This window comes from Narcine bancroftii, chromosome 1 (assembly GCF_036971445.1).
Source record: "Narcine bancroftii isolate sNarBan1 chromosome 1, sNarBan1.hap1, whole genome shotgun sequence".
NCBI classification, from domain to species: Eukaryota; Metazoa; Chordata; class Chondrichthyes; order Torpediniformes; family Narcinidae; genus Narcine; species Narcine bancroftii.
The window spans coordinates 419186419-419204354 of record NC_091469.1 but is presented as its reverse complement, the minus strand read 5'-3'; the positions used below and the strand labels follow the sequence as shown (position 1 = coordinate 419204354).

Below are 17936 nucleotides of genomic sequence, written 5' to 3'. Positions count from 1 at the left end.
GCCTCTGCTCCATAGAACATTACAGTACAGAAACAGGCTCTTTTGACCCTTCTAGTCTATGCCAAACCATTTTTCTGCTTAGTCCTACTGACTTACACCGTCCATAGCCCTCCATACCTCTCCCATCTATGTACCTATCCAAATTCTTCATAAATGTTTAAAATAAACCAGCATTCACCACTTCAGCTGACAGCTTATTCCACAGTCCCACCACTCTCTGTGTGAAGAGGTTCCCCCTAAACTTTACCCCTTTCACTGTTAACCCATGTCCACTGGTTTGTATCTCACCTACCCTCAGTGTAAAAAACCTACCTACATTTACTTTGTCTATTCCCCACAATTTTAAATACCTCCATCAAATCTTCCCTCTATGCTCCAGGGAATAAAATCCCAACCTGTTTAACCTTTCCCTGCAATTCAGTTCCTGAAGTCTGGGCAACATCCTAGTAAATCATCTCTGCACTCTTTCTTTCTAATTGATATCTTTCCTGTAGTTACCATTTACCATGTCCTTTCTTGGTTTGTCTTTCCAAAATGCAAAACTCCCCACTTGTCTGCATTAAATTCCATCTGCCATTTTTCAGCCATTTTTTCAGCTGGTCCAGATCCCTCTGCAAGCTTTGAAAGCCTTTATCGCTGTCCACAATGTCTCCAATGTGACTGTTATCTTCAAACTTGCTGACTCAATTTACCACCTTATCATCCAGATCATTGATATACATGACAAACAACAATAGTCCCAGCACCGATCCCTGAGGCACACCACAGCCCTCCAGTCAGAGAAGCCATCATCCACCTCCAATCTCCAGCTTCTCCATCCAACCATTGTCGAATCCAGTTCACTTCTTCACCATGAATACTGAGCATCTGAACCTTCCTGACTAACCTCTCATGTGCGACCTTGTCAAAGGCCTTACTAGAGTCCATGCAGACAACAACCACAGCCAACTCCTTCATCAACTTTCTTGGTAATCTCAAAATACTCTACAAGATTTGGATATACAAGTATTTGGATAGCCAGTGGTTGATTAGGGATAGTCAATATGACCATCCTATCTCTTAGAACACCTTCCAATAATTTACCTACTACTCTTTCTTTGGCTTGGCTTCGCGGACGAAGATTTATGGAGGGGTTAAATGTCCATGTCAGCTGCAGGCTCGTTTGTGGCTGACAAGTCCGATGCAGCGGTTGCAGGGGAAAATTGATTGGTTGGGGTTGGGTAACCGGCCTATAATTTCCAGGATTATTTTTGGAGCCTTTTTTAAGCAACAGAACAATGTGAGCTGCCCTCCAATCCTCCAGCACCACATCTGTGGCTAAGGACATTTTAAATATTTCTGCAAGATCCCCTGCAATTTCTACATTAGCCTCCTTCAAGGTCTGTGGGAATATCTTGTCAGGTCCTGTGGATTTATCCTCCCTTATTTGCTTTCTCTTCTTTAATCTGTAGAAGTAGCATGATCTGACTGCGTGTTTTTCTCACTTACCTCACTGTGCCAGTTTTCTGAGTAAATACCAGAGCAAAAAACTCATTTAAGATCTCCCCCGTCACTTTTGGCTGACCACTCTGATCTTCGAGAGGACAAATTTTGTCCCTTACTGTCTTTTTGCTCTCAATATACCTGTAAAAACTCTTAGAATTTTCCTTCACATTGTCTGCCAAAGCAACCTCATGTCTTCTTTTTGCCCTCTTGATTTCCTTCTTAAGTTTTTCTTGCATTTTTTATGCTCCTCAAGTACCTCATTTGCTCCATGTTATCTATACCTGCTATGCACTTCTCTCTTCTTCCAAACCAGATCCCCAAGGCTCCCAATGCCTGCTAACTTTTCCTTAAATCCTGTCAGGAAAAGACAAACGTTATACTCCCAAAAGTTCCCATTTGAATGTCTTCTATTTACTTCCCACATGCTTGCCCATAAACAACATCCCAATCAGGCATTCGAGATTCTTTCTCATTTAAAATCACAACCTGAAGCCCAGATCTATCCTTCTCCATAACTAAATTGAACAGCATGATTACTGGACCCAAAATGTTCCCCTCCACATACTTCTGTCACCTGTCTTGTCTCATTTCTTAACAGGAGATCCATATTGCACTCTCTCTAGTTGGTACCTCTATATATTATGTGCTTATCTCTCTGCAGATTTGCTCCTCCAATTCTCATTGTTTATTGGACATTCTAAAATATAACCTCACGAGTTGGTCATACCTTTCCCGTTCCTCAGCGATACCAACATAGCCTCAGTAGATGAGCTCTCTAGTCTGTCCTGCCTGAGTACAGCTGTGATATTTTCCCTGACAAGCAATGCCACTCCTCCTCCTTTCATCCTCCCCATTCTATCACATCTGAAGCAACGATAGCCCGGATCATTGATCTGCCAGTACTTCCCATCCTGCAACCATGTTTCACTAATGACCACAATGTCATATTTCTTCATGCCAATCCACTCCCTAAGCTCATCTGCCTTTCCTACAATATTTCTTGCATTTAAATAGATGCACTTGAGAACATTTCCACCATTTACAACTCATTGACATCTGATGTTACATGCAACTTTCACATAATCTTTTCCCTCCTCTACCCCTCTATCTGTTCTGGCACTCTGATACCCACTCCCCTCTAAATCTAGTTTAACCCCCCCCCACCCCCACCCCGGAGGCAGCACTAACAAACCTTGCTGCAATGATATTAGTCCCCCTCCAGTTTAGATGCAAATTTCCTGTCAGAACACGTACCATTTTTCCAGGAAAAGAGCCCAATGATCCAGAAACCTGATGCCTTCCCTCCTGCACCAGGTCTTTATCCATGTGTTAAGATGTATTATTCTCCTATTTCTAACATCACTAGTCATGGCATGGGTAGCAAACCTGACATCACAACCCTGGAGGTCCTGTCCTTCAACCTAGTGCCAACTCCATGTGCTCTCCTTGCAAAATCTCCTCACACTTTCTACACACATCATTGCTCCCTACATGGACCACAACATCTGGCTGCTCACCCTCCCTCCTGAGAACAGCATGAACTCAGTTATCTCAGATCCTAGGACCAGGGAGGTAACGTAGCATCCAGGATTCTTGATTCCTTCCACAGAACCTCTTATCTGACCCTCTAACTATGGAATACCCTATCACTACAACTTGGCTCTTCTCTTTCTTTCCCTTTTTAGCCACAGGACCAAACTCCTTGCCACAGACCTGATCACCACATTTGTCCCTGATAGGTCATCCCCCAACAGTATTCAAAACGGTATACTTGTTATTTAGGGCAACAGCTACAGGGGTTTTCTGCACTGCCTGTTCCTTTCCTTCTCCTGACTGTCACCCATTTACCCTCCTCCTACCTCCTAGGAGTGATAGTGTCTCTGTAACTCCTGTTTATCACCCCCTTTGTCTCCTGAAAGATCTGGAGTTCATCCAACTCCAGCTCCAATTCCTTAACTTAGTTTGTCAGGAGCTGTAGCTGGATGTACTTTTAACAGATGAAGTCATCAGGGATGATGAGGAGCATTCCCCTGCCTTGGCTGCCATTCCCACTGCCTATGACTAGAGGAAAATAAATATATGATACATAAAACTTGCCCTTACTTTTGCCTACCTGCTGAATCCCTTTTTCTCCCTCAACAAGGCAGCCCTTACTTACTTCATCTCCTACACCACCACCCAGCCTCTTTTCACCAAACCTTTTTAGGCCAAAGCCTTTCCACTCTGACTCAGTCCACTATGAAAATGACCACTCCACTAAACAGTTCCTCATTTATATATATCTATTGATCCTTGGGTAACCTAACCTCAATTGCCCTATCAGCTGCTATATCCTGAGTCTCTCCTTTTCAACCCTTTCTCTCCAGCTGGTAAACTCAATTGCCCAATGCTCATGATTACTTGGCAGGTGCTGCTACACCACACGTCCTCACCTCTTTATATTTGTAATCTTCCCTTTAAACTCTCTGATGCAGGGTCCAACCTTGAAATACCAACCATCTTCTTGCCACCACAAATGGTGTCTGACCTACTGAGTTCCTACTCATCTTTTTAAATCTTGTACTCCTGTATTAAATCATCCATGAATCTCCTTTGCACCAAGGAGAACAACCCAACTTTTCCAACTTAACCTTATTCCTGAAATCCTCATCCCTGTAACCACTGTAACACTGGTCCTTGGAAAACACTTCTATTTACCATCCTCCCGTCAGAAAAAACCCCACTTTTTGCAACTCAATTTTTTCTGTCCTCAAATCATTTTTTTAAACCAAACTAAACCTCAGCCTCTATTCTGCAAGCCTCACTTTAGTTAACCAGTCTATTATATGGTACTTCATAAAATGTTTTCTAAGAATTTAGAATCCAGAGAAAATACTCACTACATGTCCTTGATCGGGCTTCCTTCAAAATTCAGTAAACATTGTCAAACTTGATGTCCCTCCTAAATTAATTCAAATTTCTCTGAGAATTTGATATTCTTCCCCCAATCATTGTGTCTAAAGCTTTATTCAAAGTTGATGTTGAGCTCATCAGTCTATAGTCACTGAAAGGTTTTTACTCTCTTTCTTGAACAACAGTGTCATATTTATGACTTTTCAAACCATTTTTATCCCTGGAAGACTGAACTATTCTGGCTCTTTTATAGTAATCATGGTTTGGCATAGACTAGAAGGGCAAAAGAATCCAATGGAGAGATGGGGGAGGAAGGGGATGGAACCAAGGAGGGAGGATGAGAATGGCTGGGGGGTTTTCGTGGGTGAGAAAGGTGACAAAAAGGGGTGGGGAAGGGGCTAGAGAGTAAGGGGCATGAAAGAAAAGAGATGGGACTCATTGTCTAAAATTAGAAAATTCTATGTTTATATTGCTGGGCTGTGGACTGCCCAGTAGAATACAAGGTATTTTCCCTCTAGTTTATATTGGGTAATGGTTTTCAGTCAGGGCAAACTGGTCAGTGTGGGAATTAAAATTGCATGCATCCAGGAGTTTAGAGTGGCCATTGCAGATGTTGCCAGGCGATTCAACTTCATTGTGGAACTACGACCTCACCATAGACAGTGAATCATGCAGGTTGGTGTCTGGTTTCAGTTGTGATGCCTTCATTCTGCGACAAATTTCTGCACTTGAGTCGCAGCCAACTGAAGGCTGGGTAATGGACGATAAGGGGGAAGTGCAGGCTACTCACCAGATGTCTCTGGTGTGCAGATGCACAAATTCTGATAGAGCAGACCACAGACTTTGAACCAATGCTTCTACTGCCTGGACCACCCAGGTTAAGCCCTGTCATTTTGCCAGCATGAGTGCCAAGAATCACGTTGAGTAGTGTGCGTTGTCCAATATCATTATCATCAGGGCAGCAAACAATATGCAGGACAGCTGCTAATATTTCATGAAGTTACTGTGGAGCTTCCAAGCAAGCTGCTGACAGGCAGATCACTAAATTGCAATAACACCTTCAAACCCTTTATACACAGTAAACTAAGTGGGGTTAATAATGAACAAAATATAATGAATAAGGACCCATCTTAATGACACAAGTTCATTATGGATTGTGGGATTAAGAAACAAATAGGACTGAGAATTTAGTTAAACCTTGGGTTATTGAGCCACAGGAGATTGCAGGTGAAAACATTATAAATCAACCAAGTGGCAATTGACTGGATCATGGGTGAGTCAAATGTAGTGAGGTTCAGTCTCCATTAGTTCTGGATGTGAGTCTGTGCAGATATACATTCCATGCTGATGAGAAGACTATCAACAAAACCAAGTTTTGAGTTGGCCAAGCTACATTGAATGCCTTTAAGTTGATCTTGGGCTCAAAAAGAATTTCAAGGCTGAAAGAAAAGCAAAAAATGTTAGATATATGCTGGCAGTATCTGTAGACAGGAATATTGTTGATTTAAAATTAGTGACCTTTAGTCAGAATTGAATACCTCCCATTATCAGACTTAACCTGAGAACATTTCGGGGAGGAAAGAAGAATCACTATTATTTGAACCATGCTTAAGCTTGTAAATCATTAGGAAGGAAATAGGTAATGTGATGTTGAGTGAGTAATTGGACAGCTACAATGGTTAAAGGCTGATGATGAAGGTATAAAACTGGTGTGGAACAGTTAGCACAATGCTATTACAGCGTCAGCGACCCAGGTTTGAATCTAGCACTGACAATAAGGAATTTGTATATGTCTTTGTGGGTTTCCTCCAGGTGCTCCAGTTTCCTCCCATCCTTCAAAAACATACAAAATTGTAGGTTAATTGGTGTATTTGGGGTTATGGGCTGGAAGGGCTTGTTACTGTGCTGTATGTCTAAATTAAAAAAAACACATATAGATGTTGATTAATTAGAATTAGAATGGTAGGAAAATTAAGTACTGAGCCATTCTTCAGATTCCAAACCATTTCACACCATCTCCAGGAATTTAATGCCAGAGGTGACATTACGTTTATAATACATTTAAGAATTTGTGGGATTTTGTTAGACTCTGCATATTAGGCCAAAGGGTAAATGGTGAAATGAACCAGTGAGCTGTTTGTTTTTGCATTTCTCACTGACACTCAAAACCTTTGTTATCTCCAAATGAAGACTGGAGTCCATGTCATGTTGATATGGTGTAAGAGTTCAGTGAATGTATGCTGGATGTCCACATAGAGCAATGTCATGTGCCATCTTCATGCATACTGGGGATTACCTTATTCCACTCTGAACAAATTTTGCTCAAAGTTATTGTGGCCTAAGATTATCACTAAAAGAGAAGACCAAGGTGGTCTTCGAGCCTTGCACAAACTGCATTTAAATAATACATCTTGGAGGCAGTTGAGTACTGCTATTACCTTGGTAGCTACCTCTCCTGGCATGCCATTGACTGTGAGATTTGGTACACTGAAATGCTCTGATGCATTTTCAATTATTTCAACCTACCACAATGCAACACCTCTCGCTTATCTGAGTTAAATTCCATCTGCAAATCCTAGGCCCACTTTCTCTGTAGATTTAGATCTTCTTGTAATCTCAGATAACCTGTCCACTTAATCTTGGTGTCATCATGCTAACTATATTGTCATTCAAATTGTTTATATTTACATCAATTTCAAGAGATATGATCCATGACAGATTGTTTTCTGCATAAGAGGGAGAATATAACTGAAGGTTACATCTCTGGACTATTGCCAAGTTTTATTTGCCAAAAAGTGTGTGTTGAATTGATTGAGGTCAAGAATATTCTGACTAATTGAATATCCCACACTTACCATCTTGCAACACATGAATGGTGAAATAACAGAGATGGAACATTAATGGAACGATTCTCAAATAGATTTAATACACTTGTCTATTTGTCCTACATATGTCTGCCTCTATTCAATCCAGATTTACAGAGTTTAATTAATTGCATATCAATTTTGGAAAAATGTAAATGAAACTGGAAAGCAGTGGAATTCGATAATTTATCGTTTTCTTTATGTATCCTCATTCCAGTATTTTCAAGTTTTTGTGATTACACAGTGAACAAAAAGTCCTAACAGATGTCCTTAGTGTAGTTACATATAGTTCTTCTTTCACCAAAAAATGAGAAACAAAATTATGGTTTGGACATAGCTTTGAAACATAGTCTCAAAGTTTTGAAAGATGTCACTGAAAATCAAGAAACACTAGATTCTACAATTTAAAAGTATGCATTCAAATACATGATCAACTGCACATAGATCACACGTGTCAAACTCAGGCCCGCGGGCCAAATTTGGCCCATGATATAATTATATTTGGCCTGCAAGATCATATCAAATATGTATTAGAGCTGGCCCTCTGGCCGCCGCACCAGTATAGCACATGCACAGCTAATACTACAAATCCCAGAATGCTTTGCAAATGCGTTGGCGCTGGCCCGTCAGCCCGCTAATCGCTCCCACCTCCTCTCTTTCATTAGCATCTGCGACCTGTCACCCAACTCACATGTAATAAACCCCTTACGAAAAATGGCCAAACGAAAGACAGAAAACAGGACCTTTCAAGACAGGTGGGAGGTAGACTCTGACCCCAGAGTTTGATGAACTTGCATCTAAGAAGAGATGCCAAGTATCTGGTTTAGACCCAGGTGCATCAGAGTAAATCACAGTGTAGCAAGCTAAGCTTGGATTAAAATTTTCTTTGGTTAACTTTGGACTGTTCATAGTTGAAAGATTGGATTTTCATTGAAGCAAGTTGTTATTTATTTGACTTGTTGGCTTGTGAAAAAAAATGCATTTAAAAGGAGCTTAAAGGCTATAGAGAAATATTATTTATTGAATATTTTATTTCTCATTTGTTAATGCTTCTTCTGGAAAGAGTTTAACCAAAACTATTATTAAACATTATTTTAATAAGAAAAAATTTAACATTACATATGTTGAAAGAAGAGAAAACATGCAGATGTTGTTGAAAATTTTCAATAAATATTTAGTTTGGCCCACGACTTAGTCCAAGTTTTTAATTTTGGCCCTCTGTGTATTTGAGTTTGACACCCCTGACATAGATCCTGAAATAATTTTTTAGTTTTTATTCACAGTTTATTGTTGATGCAAAATAAAACAAACCTGATGGATTATGATATTCTGATTAATATTTTCCCTCAAGTAATGTACCTGAAATATTTTATACATTATTTTCATTGGTTGCTTTTGGGGATTATGTGCATAATTAATTAAAAATATTTTGTTATTTTCAAGAGAATTGTTACAATACAAAATAAATAAGTGATTTTTTAAAAATTTCAATCTTCTCTGAGCCAGAGAGGAGAATATTATCAAGGTGAAACACAAAAGTCTGCAGACACTGTGATTATAGCAAAAACACACAGATGCTGGAGGTATTCAGCCGGTCTTCCAGCGTCCAGAGGAGGTAATACATTACCGACATTTTGGCCCTGAGCCCTTCTTCAAGGAATAAGCAAAGACTAAATAGAGAACAGGAAGGCTCAGAATAAAGACAAATTTGGCTGGGGGAGGTGTCCAGACCAACAAAGGAGTTAATTGGATATGATAAAAGGAGAGGTGAGAATTGATTTTGGCTCTGTGACAGAGGGAAATGGAAAGAGAGACAGACAGAGCTGGGGAAAGGTAACAAGGGAAGGAGCATAGGGGAGGGGGTGGTTTAAATGAAAGCCAGAGAAATTGAAGTTGATGCCAACTGGTTGGAGGGTGCACAGATGGAAGGTGATGTGTTGTTCCTCCAATTTGTGGATGTTCTCAGTCTGGCAGTGCATAAGACCATGGACAGACATGTTAGCAAAGGAATGGGATGGGAAAATCCAGGGGAAATTAAATAGGTGACCACTGGGAAATCCATGATATTGCAGTGGATAGAGCTGAGATGCTCAATGAAGCAATCCCCCAGTCTCTCCAACGTAGAGGAGACCACAATGGGAGCACCGGATACAGATGTTGTATAGATTCATAAGTGAAATATTGCTTCACTTGGAAGGACTGTTTGGGGCATGGAATGGTGGTGAGGGAGGAGGTGGTCATCTCCTGTGGCCAAGGGGAAGATTGATGGGAAGAGAGGAGTCACGAGGGAGCAGTCCCTGTGGAGGTCAGAGAGGGGAGGAGAGGGAAATATGTGTCTTATGGTAGAATAACTAATTAGGTGGCAGAAATGGAGAAGGGGGATATGTTGGATGTGGAGGCTGGTGGGGTGGTAGGTGACAACAAGTGGAATCCTGTCCTTGCTGTGTGTGGGGTTGGAGGGGACCAGGGCAGATATGTGGGTAATGGAGGATATACAAGTGAGCCCTGAGTTGATGGTAGTAGAGGGAAAGCCAACATGTTTGAAGAAGGAGGACATCTCCGATGATCTAGCATGTAAGTCCTCGTCGTTGAAGCAGATGCAACGGAATCAGAGGAATTGAGAGAGGGAATTGAATCCTTACAAGGTGACAGGGTACAGATGTGTAGTCAAGGTAGCTGTGGGAGTTGGTGGGTTTGTAGAAGATGTCTTTTGAGAGTTTGTCTCTCAAGATGGAGACAGACAGATTGAGAATGGACCAAGTGAATTTGAGAAAGGGGTGGAAGTTGACAGCAAAGTGGATGAAGTTGATGAGCTCATCATGGGAACATGGATGCAGCACCAAAGAAGTTATCAATGTAGTGGAGGAAGAGTTGAGGAGTGTTGCCTGTGTAGGCTTGTAGCCTGCATTGCTCCACTTAGCCAACAAAAAGGCAGGCATAGTTGGGGCCTTGCAGGTACCCATGGCAACTCCTTTAACCAGGAGAAAGTAGGATGAGTCAAAGGAGAAGTGATTGAACATGAGAACAGCTTCTGCTAGACAGAGGAGTGGTGATGGAGGGGGCTGGTTGGATCTACAATGCCCTCCATAATTTTTTGTGATTAAGACACTTTTTTCCTTTATTTTCCCCTGTGCTCCACAATTGTAATCAAACAATTCACATGTAATTAAAGTCCACAGTCCAGATTTTATTGAAGGTTATTTGCATACATTTCGGTTTGACCATGTAGAAATGACAGTATTTTTTATACGTAGTCCTCTCATTTCAGGGCACCAGAATGTTTGGGACATTTGGCTTCACGGGTGCTTGAGAGTATTCAGATATGTTTAATTGCTTCATTGGTGTAGGTATAAGAGCTTGATTCTAAGCTTTTGATCACCTTTGGTGTCTGTAGTTGCTATATTTCAACATGAGTATCAGAGTTGTGGCAATGAAAGTCAAAGAAGCCATTATGAGGCTGAAAAACAAGAATAAAACAGTTATAGACTCTGCCCAAACCTCAGGATTACAAAAATCAACAGTTTGGAACATTAAGAAGAAAGAATATACTGGTGAGCTCAGAAATCACAAAGGGACTGGTATTCAAAGGAAGATCTCCACTGTTGATGACAGAAAAATTCTCATCACAATGAAGAAAAATCCCCAAACGTCTGATTGATATATCGAAAACACTCTTCAGGAGGCAGGTGTGGATATGTTAATGAGTACAGAAGACATGAACAAAAATACAGAGGCTACACTGCAGGATACAAACTACCAGTTAACCACAGAAAGGATGGCCAGATTACAGTTTGCCAAGTATTTAAAAGAGTCTGCAGAATTTTGGAAAGAGGTCTCATGGACAGATGAGACCAAGTTGAACCTGTTTCAGGGTGATGGGAAGAGCAAAGGGCGGAAGTGTAAAGGAACTGCCCAAGATCCAAAGCATACCATCTTTGCCATGGTTGTCATCTTGCAGTGTATCCTCCGTGGTTCTGTTCACGAGAAGGGAAGATCAGAGGGTATGGTCAGTGGGATTGGGTGTTCTGGAGGAGAGGATGATGGGGTAGATCAGGAAGTGGAGGGTATAAAGGGTCAAAGGGAGGGAGGGAAGAATTAGGGAAGTCAGAGATTGGAAGGGCAGAGGCCAGGGTGGGATTTTGCGATAGAGGCTCATTCCTGTAAGTTGCAGGGGTCAAGTTGGAGTCCAGCACCTGTAGTTCGATCCTGTGGGCCACAGGATTCAGGGTGAAAGTTCATGCCAGAGGCTCGATCCTATAGGCTGCTGAGGCCAAGGTGGGAGATCGTGATGAATGTCAACTTCTAATGGATCCACAAAGTTAAAGGGATTAAAGAGAAACCTAATGAAAATATGTTCGTTGTTCATTATATCAGGAAAGGTACAAGAGGATAATTCTTAAATGGTGAGAGATTACAGGGCTCAGAAGCACTTTTTTAACCAGGACTTTAGGGCCCAAATTGTAAAGTGAGGCTGGATTGACTAGGAATTATTTTTCCCTGGTGGCTGAGAGTCCTCCTGCAGACGTTTATAAAATAATGAGAGGCATAGATAAGAAAGTGCTCAAATATTTTCTCCAGGATAAGGGAAACAGGAATATTTCAAAGGGAGTTCAGGGGCAACTCATTCACCTTATTAATGGAAAATTAAATACACAAACAGGATATTATGTTCTAGTCAGAAAGGTCATTGATGAGACCACATCTGGAGGATTGCACACAGCGTTAGTCTCCTAATTTAAGGAAGGATGTTAATACTTCTCAAGCTCTTTATTAAAGGTTTACTGCAAAGTTTTGTGGGTGAATCTAGAATAGTGATTCCCATCGTGGATGCTACTGCCTCCCTGTGGGCGATGGAAAGATCCAAGGGGGGTGGTGAGGCAGAAGGGGGCGGTGAGGAAATAGGGGGTGTTCCGAACCTTCTGTCTTGTTATTATTCAGTCTGCTGCAAAGTTTAATGAAGAAGCCAGTGCTGTAATTTTCTGGTCAGATTCAGGGTGCCAATAGTGAGCAAAATAAATGGCAACAAGATGTTCTCTCGAGAACTAGTCTCGGTGCCCACCATGATGCACTGGCTTCACTCCTCAGTGCTGCCATAGCCACCATACCCCCTGCTCAGCACCGCCACTAAGCCCCCCTCTCAGCACCACTAACCCCCTCTCAACGCCACCATTAAGCTCCCTCTCAGTGCCACCGCCCCCCTCTCAGCGCCACCACTGCCTCCACTCAGCACCACCACTAATCCCCTCTCAGCGCCGCCACCAACCCCCCATCCTGCTCAGTGCCGGCCGCCATTACCCCCCACCAAATGCTGACACTACCCCCCATTCAGCACCAACACTAACTTCCCCCACCCCGCACAGCACTGCCACTACCCCCAACTCAGCGCCGACACTGCCCTCCCCACCCCACTCAGCACAATCACTACCCCCCCTTCCAGCGCCGTTGTATGTAGAGGTGTGTGTGCTCAGGACGTGGCGTGGAGGCCAAGGGGGCAGCAGACCGAAAAAGTTTGGGAACCACTGATCAAGAAGTAGGGGGCCACCTCGCCACCTAGATGGAAATTATTTCTCGAAAGGTTGTAATCTTTTGGAACTCTCTTTATCAAAGGGTAGTGGAAGCAGAGTCAGAATATTTTTGGGGCAGAATTAATTCTTTGTAAACAAGGGGTCGAATGGTTAGTGAAGTTGAACAGAAATGTTGAGTTGAAGTTAAAAATGGATCAACAATGATCTTATTGAATGGTGGTGGGGTCTCAAGGGGCTGACTGGCCTACCATGTTCCTAATGGGTATGATTTATTTTTATGAGACATCTCTGTACAGAGGCAATGTACTAAAGATACTAGAAATAAAACCAGAAAAAACTGCAAAATATGGCTTCTGTGGAATAAGAAACTGATTTAATGTTTTTGGCTGATCATCTTTCATCAGGAAGTTTTCATAATGTAATTAGCATTTTTGAATTTGATGCATGTAAACATCGATAAGTCTTGAACATGACCACAAAGATCCCAGTCCTGCGAGATTGATTAATTGTAATAGCTGTTGCAGAGGATTTCATCTGTGGGGTTTAGCCATTTCTCCTGTTTTGGATTAGGACATTTATCTGGATCTAGACGTTCAGTGCAAGCCTATCAAATATTAGAACCACTCTGACCCAGTTTCTTCCCCGACTCCAGCAATCAATCAAACTCCCAGAAAATGTGTATAATTTTCCATATTTTGGGAGTCATTGCTGAGCAAAAGTAGAATCCTACTGATCACTTCTAGTGTTGCAGCACAGTTTCCGATTGACGGAGGAAAAGTGTGTTCAGAGAACTAGACACAGGGCAAAGCTTATTTGATTGGCTGAGTTGCATTGATTTATACCCAGGGTACCAGAGAAATAATACCAATAATGGTTTTACAACATCAACCGGCAGCAATAGGACGGCACTGAGTGGCAAACCTAGCCAAGTCCATCATCCGCCCTAACCTCCAGACTATTGAAGACACCTATGTGAGTTGTTGCCCCAAGAAGGAAGCTAACATCTAAAAGGTCCCTCATCATCCTGCTCACAACCTCCTCTCGCTTCTCCCTTCAGGCAGAAGATACAGAAGGCTGAAGTCCAGCACCTCCAAGTTCAAGAAGAGTGCTTATCCAACAGCTATCAGGCCAGGCTCTCGTGCCTCCCCCTATATTACTCTAACCCAAACCTAGTCCTGGACCATCAAAAGATCTGCTGCACTACTGAAATATCAGTTATTTTTTCTTGTCCTCAATGCAGCTATGAATATTTATCCATCTATCCTGTTATATTTATTATCTCTTTTTCTGTTTTGGCATGTTGTGATTATTTAACGCATACTCTCCTCCTTGGTGTATCTTACCTGTCTGTTTGGCTGCAGCAAGTAGGAATTTCAGTGCATCTATTCACTGCCCCGTACGTATTTGACAACAAACTCTCACTAACAGGTCATCCTGGACTGGACTTGAATCTCAGAAAGAGCAGTTGACAGCTGATGGTGTGGGCAGTGGGTCCACCCCTTAAGCTTGAATGGTCATTATGTGAGGGTTGTACTTCTGTGTCTGATTGACAGTTGCGGCTGTTTGGTGCGGAGCTCGAAGAAACTGGTTTGGATTCTCAGCGATTAACTTCGTAGTTCATTTCGTTTTACCTGTCCCAAGCAGAAAAGGCGGTTAATGAGTGTAGAGTGGTACTGCAGACTTCCTTTAGTGAGTGAGTATACTTTCTCCACTTGAATGTATGTTTATTAGTACAGTCTCTGGATTCCCGGACCTTCCTCTTCTAATTGCAACAGGCGAATACTTTGGAGGTTTCAATGACCGTAAGTCAGTCGTGTTTCGTCAGACGTTTCTTGGTGAGGCATTTTTGGAAAGTTGGGAGGGTGTTTTTAAATGACCGTCCCCGTGGGAGGGCAGCTTGGTTGCACCGAGGCCGTGCTGAGAGCGGGGGAACTCGGCCCATCATCAACTCTGGTTGTTTGCACACTCGCTATCGCTACTTTTCAATTTGAATGGCTGTCCCTTTTTGATGTCTCTTTGAGTGTTTCGAGAGGGGAATCTTTTGCACCCCCCCCCCCCGAATTAAATGTACACTATCTTAACATTAAGCAAAACAACTTGAAACATTGTTCCCTATGTCAAGTCCTACTTCAAGTGGCAATAGGGTACTGGTTGAGAAACAAATGTGGTTATATTAAGATAACCACATTTGCTTTTGATGGAACTATTGGGGCATAAAATTCTGGGGGTGTTCCATTTGCCCCCGGTCTTTTTCGAATCATCTAGGGGAGTGGGCGTTTCTGCTATTTTCCAAGGCTTTTCACGGAACCAGGAGAAGTCTGACACTGAGAGGGGAGCTGAATCGTAGACACCTACCAATTTGAGGGTCCAGCAAATAGTGTTTCAGTCTTCCAGAAACAGGCAGCACAATCCATTCTCGACAATGCTTATTAACCTCCAAGTTCCTTCTTTAAAGCCGCATATGAACTGGATGTGAAGGCATGTATATTTGCTGTCAGTCCCGGTCATTGGCTCAACTAAAAGCAACACATCGTTGTTTTCTCGGGAATAAGTGGTACTGAAAAGCACCAATCGTGAAGTTATAACAATAACCAACAATAAAACGTTGGAACTGTCCCTCGCATTTCTTTAATTGTGAAGTGACAGAAAGCATTTTAAATCCACAATTAAAAACCTTTTCTTTCAACAGTACTTTGTTGAAAATGTGTCCAAATTATCAGTTTTGCTGATTGGCCTTGAGCTTGTCTTCATTACAACAGCTGTAAGTAAGATTCACAGAAGTGCTGGTAACTGCCAACATTCCACAGTACAGTACAGGCAAAGCTTTGAGTGGACTAGTGAAACAATCTGTTGAATTATTACAGTTGTCTGCTAGAAATAATTTCCATTCTATGACAAATTGGATTGCCATTCTTTAGTGGAAAGTCATTTCCGGGGCGAAGTGGAGATTCCAGATGAGAATTAAAATAACAGGGTACCTGACTGCTGTGGTAGGGGGCTAAAGATATAACCTGCTACAAAACCAAATCCGGTACAATAGAAGAAAACAAAGCTTCACTCCCAGCCAGTGGACTCAATGTCTTCCACACCCAATTTGACCACCAGAGCAAGGAAGGACCACTGTGCAGCCCCCAAGTCCCCTTATGATCCTCTACTCTCTGTATCCAAAGATGACCAAGGGGCTGCCTTTAGGAAAGTGAATCCCAGGAAAGCACCTGGCCCCAGAGTACCCAGCCAAATAATGACATTTTAAAAGTTTTATTTACAGCGAGGGAAGCCAATTCGAGCAATTAAAACCTGTGGTGCCCAATTACACCTAAATGGACATTCAGCCCCATATGTTTTGGAGAGTGGGGGGAAACCCTGCAGACACTGGGAGAACATACAACTTCAACGACAGGAACACTTTGCCAGGATTATAGTGGTGAAAGAAGGTGGTTCACTGTTAGTTTCTAAAGAGTTCAGTGAAAGGAATGTATGCTGGATGTCCACATAGAGCAAGTTAATTTACACATATACAATCTACATTGCACTTTCTCCTGGAGGGCGCATTTTGCTAAGACCCATTTCCCACAAATGCTTGCTATACTAGTTTTGATCTAACTTTTTCCTTTGTTTATTTTCTAATCATCAAGACTTTCAGATCTTCAGATTTTAATTATTCTAGGAAGTCCGTTTAAAAATAAAATTGCATCTCCTTTGTTTCACTTGCTTCTCAGTTACTGTTTAATGATTCAGAATGCAAGCTTGTTGGCTTTGCCAGCATTTATTGTCCATCCTTGAGAAGCTGAGGTGAGCTACAATCTTGTGCTGTTGCTGTCCTCTTCTGATGCTGCTAAAATATTGTGAGGAGGGAGTTTCAGACCTTCGACAAGGTCCCACAAGTTCATCTCTCCATCAACAAATTCATATGTCCCTGAAAGTGTGGGTAGATAAAGTGGGGTGTGAAGAAGGCATATGGAGAAACTCAGCTGGTCAAACAAGTGTATTTTATGTAACAAAGATAAAGATACATAAGCAACCGTTCAGGCTTGAACTATTCAAGGTATGAAAAAATATTGGTTGCATATCTTTGCTCCATAAATTACACTGTTTGACCAGCTGTTTTTTTTTCCTTCAAACATGGTGTCTGCAGACTTTCATGTTTTACTTTCAGGGAGTATGAGATTTTTGCATTCATGGACCTTGGTGCAGAATGTCAGACCCTGGACATTATGTTAAAATTTTATAAAACATTAGTTAGGCCATATGATATGACCATAAGGCATAGGAGCAGAAATAGGCTATTCAGTCCATTGAGTCTGCCCCACCGTTTAATCATGAGCTGATCCATTTTTCCCACTCAGCCCCACTTCCTGACCTTCTCCCCATAACTTTTGATGCCCTGGCTTATCAAGAACCTACAGTCTCTGCCTCAACCTAGCCTCCACAACCGCCTGTGGGAACACATTCTACAGATTCACTACCTTCTCGCTTGGGGGGTCTCCAAATTGGTTGATTGCTTATGGGTGTATGTGAGTAGAAAGAAAAAATTTGAAAACTACTGTTTAAACTGCAAAGGAAATGGGCCAATGGTAATTTTTCACAAGCAAAATATTTCAGTAACAATTGGATGAAGAGCAGTGGTTCTCGACTTTCCCTTCCTACTTAACTATGACCTTGAGCAACCCCTTACCAATCACAGAGCACCTATGGCATAGGGATTGCTTAAGGTGGAATGTGAGTTTAGGGGGGCAGTTTGAAAACCATTGGTTTAGATGATGAGTTTTTCTCACGCAGTGCAATTTTGGAATTTGCAAATGGTAGAGGCAGATACTCCCATGACAGTTAAAAACTATCTAGACAAGTACTTGAATTGCCAAGACATAGAACCAAACTATATAATTAATGTGGCAATGGGATTAATGTAAATGATTTCAAAGGATGGAGTGGATATGGTGGGCTGAAGAGCATATTTCAGTGCTGATCCAATTCTATGATTTAGATCCTGTGATAATAAAAGAATAGCAATATACAGTAAAACCCTTGGGGATTGTTGGATGCTGGATAAGTGAATTTTCTGGTTGTTTGAGATTGTGTGTTGCCTGAATTGGTGAACGGACCACTATGGGGCATTAATTTTAAACTTTTGTATTTTTTATCTATTTATTTTCCACGTTCTTTTTTGCTG

General features: G+C 41.8%; 1 protein-coding gene and 1 long non-coding RNA gene across 10 annotated transcripts in view; one reads left to right on the top strand and one right to left on the bottom strand.

Annotated features, from left to right (window-relative positions):
• The window catches only part of LOC138751589 (WAS/WASL-interacting protein family member 2-like), a 143602-nt gene that overhangs the window by 57049 nt on the left and 68617 nt on the right, over positions 1-17936 (top strand). For 3 of the 9 annotated variants that reach the window (XM_069914063.1, XM_069914066.1, XM_069914065.1), the window contains exon 1: positions 14309-14459. The exons of 1 other annotated variant lie outside the window; for it this stretch is intronic. In XM_069914063.1, coding sequence (XP_069770164.1) covers positions 14423-14459 — 37 coding nt within the window. In that variant the 5' untranslated portion in view covers positions 14309-14422. 5 more of the 9 variants (XM_069914061.1, XM_069914062.1, XM_069914060.1 and 2 more) reach the window with 2 other exon arrangements.
• Positions 10408-15379, bottom strand: LOC138751592 (uncharacterized). Its single transcript, XR_011350074.1, has 3 exons — positions 15122-15379; positions 14110-14397; positions 10408-10698 (listed from the first exon to the last, which is right to left on the bottom strand). It is a non-coding gene; the product is annotated as an uncharacterized lncRNA (long non-coding RNA).